Below are 3,575 nucleotides of genomic sequence, written 5' to 3' on the forward strand. Positions count from 1 at the left end.
TGTATTTTAACTTTTTACAGTTTTGTATAATACAGGTAAGTACCGTTCACCGATAATAAGGAACAGAACGTTACCTATGAGTATTTGTTTTATTTGTTTAAATGCTTACAAATAAATAATATAAATATAAATGCTATATATAAATAATAACTAAATTATTCTATGATATGTAACAATAGCCCTGCACATAAGCGCGACCTTATTTATGTCGGTCAATGGAATAATTGTCAGTATACATTAGTGAGCTAGTCAATCTAATTAGCTATAAGGTTAGGTTAAGTGTTTGATTAATAAACAATTTGATTTGATTTGAATCCCCCCCTCCCCTCCTCCTTATACACATACACACACTCGCACACACTCTCGCACACACATACGCACACCCACTCACCGCCAGGTATAACACCTCGAACTCGCTCCACCAATCGCAAGTACGCATCGCGCGTGTAGCCGCGGCGCATGCGCAGCAACACCTCGCTCGAGCCCGACTGCGCAGGAAGGTGCAACAACTTGCATATGTTCGGACGTTCGTTTATCACTTGCAACACCTGTGGATAGGTAATATTCATATAGACTTACGTGACAAAAAATACAAAAAAAAAAATAAAATTCGTATCATAATTTCCTGAATATAATATGTGACAGTTCTAACGTACATCCACATATATTATTACCTGTAATTTTTATTGAGAATAAAGATAAACAGGACAATCCATTAAATCGATAGCTCGAGACGATTGGATAGCTACAACTAATGTACTAATTGATTTTTATTTTTTCCTTTTTTATGGTTTTTAATAAACTTTTAAATCAACCAACAATCGCAACACATATTTAATTGCATTTCTTAAAATATCACATCCACCAATAAAATGAAAGCTTTGTAAAATCTCGTCTTAAAAAGCAACCCATACCTCATCCGGGAAGTCCTTAGGATGAGCGGCTGTGAATCGGATCCTCATTTCTGGGTCAATAGACGATACTTTGTCTAGAAGATCGGCAAATCTCATCCCACCCATTTTGCTTTTGTAAACCGTTTTGAAACCTGAACGAATAAAAAAGTGTGTTAATTTTATATAACCCTATTACTTTTATAATCGGCGTAAGAGATCGTAGAAAAAACCATCAAAGATTACATAGCAACATTAATATTGCTTAGTTTACAGTAGGAAATTTGATTAGGATAATAAAATCCATTAGACATTGTAGCAGCAATCTGCAAATATTACCAAGTATTATAAAAACAAGAGGAAACTAGCTGCACGCCCTGTCTCTAGCCAAGTAGCTATTTATCGTAATTGAAATAATATATTATCTTATAAGTTAGATCAAACTACACAGTGTGCAAATATCATTATAATCAGTTGAGCAGTTTAGGAGTCCATTGCAGAAATACAATGTGACACATTATTTATATAATATATTTAGATTAGGCGTTTACATCAGGCAGGCATGATTAATGCCAAGTTATTTAGTGTTATATTGCTAACTCACCCGGGGCCAAATTTGTTTCAAATTTCTCTGTCCTTTGCGTAACATCCCTATAACTGTTCACATTCTGTCCCAATAGAGTCACTTCCCTCACCCCTTGCTCCGACAGCTGCCTCACTTCCTCCACTATGGAGTCAACTGGTCGGGACCTCTCGCGCCCTCTTGTGAACGGCACTATGCAATAGGTGCACATGTTGTCACATCCACGCATGATCGAACTGAAATGATGTTTTTAGTGTTTTTATTAAGGCAATATGGGTTAAGAATTGAAAGACTCAATTGAAATATCATCATATACAAGATATGCACCCATAAATGTTGGTGATATAGTATGGTATTAAATAATATCTCAACAACATTATATGTGTAGTCTCATGCATAAAGTGTTCTGTTTTTAGTATTTTATATTTAATTTATATATTTATACAACAAAACCCTTGGAGTACAGAAAACCAAAAGGCTAATAATAATTCATTGCTAATTAGCATTGTTGCAAGCTATATGCATTTTATAAACCTTTCAAGATACATAATTTAAAATTATTTATTTGGAACCAAACAAAATAGTGAACTTAAACAAAAATTAATGATGACACCCATAAAAGCTTGTTTAGCTGTGGCACAGGTGCCAAGTCCCGCCAACATACAAGAAATAAACTACACAAATTAATAATTAAAACAAAATGATATTTATATTTAAACAAAAAGATATCCTATCCTATCCTACTAATCCTACTAATATTATATTCTACTATCCTACTCCTACTAATATTATAAATGCGAAAGTTTGTAAGGATGTGTGTTTGTTACACTTTCACGCAAAAACAACTAAACCATCTGTAATGAAATTTGGTACGTAGACAGCTAGACAACTGGAATAACATATAGACACCTTTTTATCCCGATATTCCTACAGGATACGGACTTATGCGGGTGAAACTGCGGGGTGCAGCTTGTTTATACTAAAATAAAAAAAAGGAATTTACAGAAATACTAAATTCAGAGCTTGTGAATTTTAAAGTAGAACAATTCTTACATAAAAGCAGACACACTGTCCTGGTTTAACCTTACAGGCACCACGTCTGCATAGGTTTCATCCAGTGAAAGCAACACATTGACGGCCGTCTGCCCATTATCCGTCAGAGCAAGTAGTCTTGGTAGATCTCTGTAGCTATCCGGGCCAGCAACTGTTTACAGTAATATGTATGAACAACAAACATTGTGGTGGTTATATAGTACATGATTTTATGCTCATCTTTATATTAACATTATTATAAGCTTTTGTTTTATATGTAAGCTAAGTACAAGTTTTCAAATTTTCATACCAATATTTTAAAAACATAGTATGCAATGGTAAAATTGAAAATGAAATTTTGCTTCGCTTATATTAAGCTTGTGATAAAAAGTTTTATAAATTAAAAACTCACCAACATCCACTGCTTTTTCCTTCTCAATAAGTTTTTCCTTCAAACGTTCAGCCATACAACCTAAAATACCAATCTTGACTGGTCTGTTTCTGTTCTTAGAAATAGCTCTTCGGCGCTTATAACCACGCAAATGATCTAAACGGTACCAAATCTTTGATTCAGCGCCTTCCCTGATAGCGCACGTCATAACGAGGAATATATCTGCTTCTTCCTCTATGTCTGTCCTCACAAAACCGTCCTTTTTCAATATTGACCAGACAATTTCAGTGTCGTTCAAATTCATTTGACATCCAAATACATCGAAATAAACTTTTCGTTTGGACGTATCCTGAATACTATCTGGCAAATATGGTATATGAGGAGGATGTGTTATTACTTCTGTTACTCCGGCCGAAGCGGTTATAAAGTCTTTTAAGCTAGGTCCATCCTTAATTTTGTTTTTAAGTGGCGCACTAATCTGGTCTGATTTACATCGACATCGTAAAGCTGAATTGCTTAACAATTTGCATAACCGCTTTCCACGATGCAATAGTAACATTTTATAAGGTAATAGCTTATGGGCTATTTTTTGAAATAATGAAATTGTTGTATAATAACATCCAAAATAAAAATAACCTCACAGAATATCAGCTGTCTGTGACAATTGACAAATAACATG

The 3,575-nt window shown here is 34.3% G+C and overlaps 1 protein-coding gene across 1 annotated transcript in view; it reads right to left on the minus strand.

Moving 5' to 3' along the window:
- Positions 1-3,552, minus strand: part of LOC119840278 (mitochondrial tRNA methylthiotransferase CDK5RAP1) — a 5,244-nt gene extending 1,692 nt beyond the window's left edge. Inside the window, exons 1-5 of the mRNA XM_038366812.1 lie at positions 2,918-3,552; positions 2,527-2,677; positions 1,495-1,709; positions 915-1,045; positions 392-548 (exon numbers count right to left, since the gene is read on the minus strand). Of these exons, the coding sequence (XP_038222740.1) occupies positions 392-548; positions 915-1,045; positions 1,495-1,709; positions 2,527-2,677; positions 2,918-3,455 (1,192 nt within the window). The 5' untranslated portion in view covers positions 3,456-3,552. The remainder of the gene's footprint in view (positions 1-391; positions 549-914; positions 1,046-1,494; positions 1,710-2,526; positions 2,678-2,917) is intronic.
- Between the last annotated feature and the right edge of the window lie 23 nt (positions 3,553-3,575).

Source organism: Zerene cesonia, chromosome 5 (assembly GCF_012273895.1).
Source record: "Zerene cesonia ecotype Mississippi chromosome 5, Zerene_cesonia_1.1, whole genome shotgun sequence".
NCBI classification, from domain to species: Eukaryota; Metazoa; Arthropoda; class Insecta; order Lepidoptera; family Pieridae; genus Zerene; species Zerene cesonia.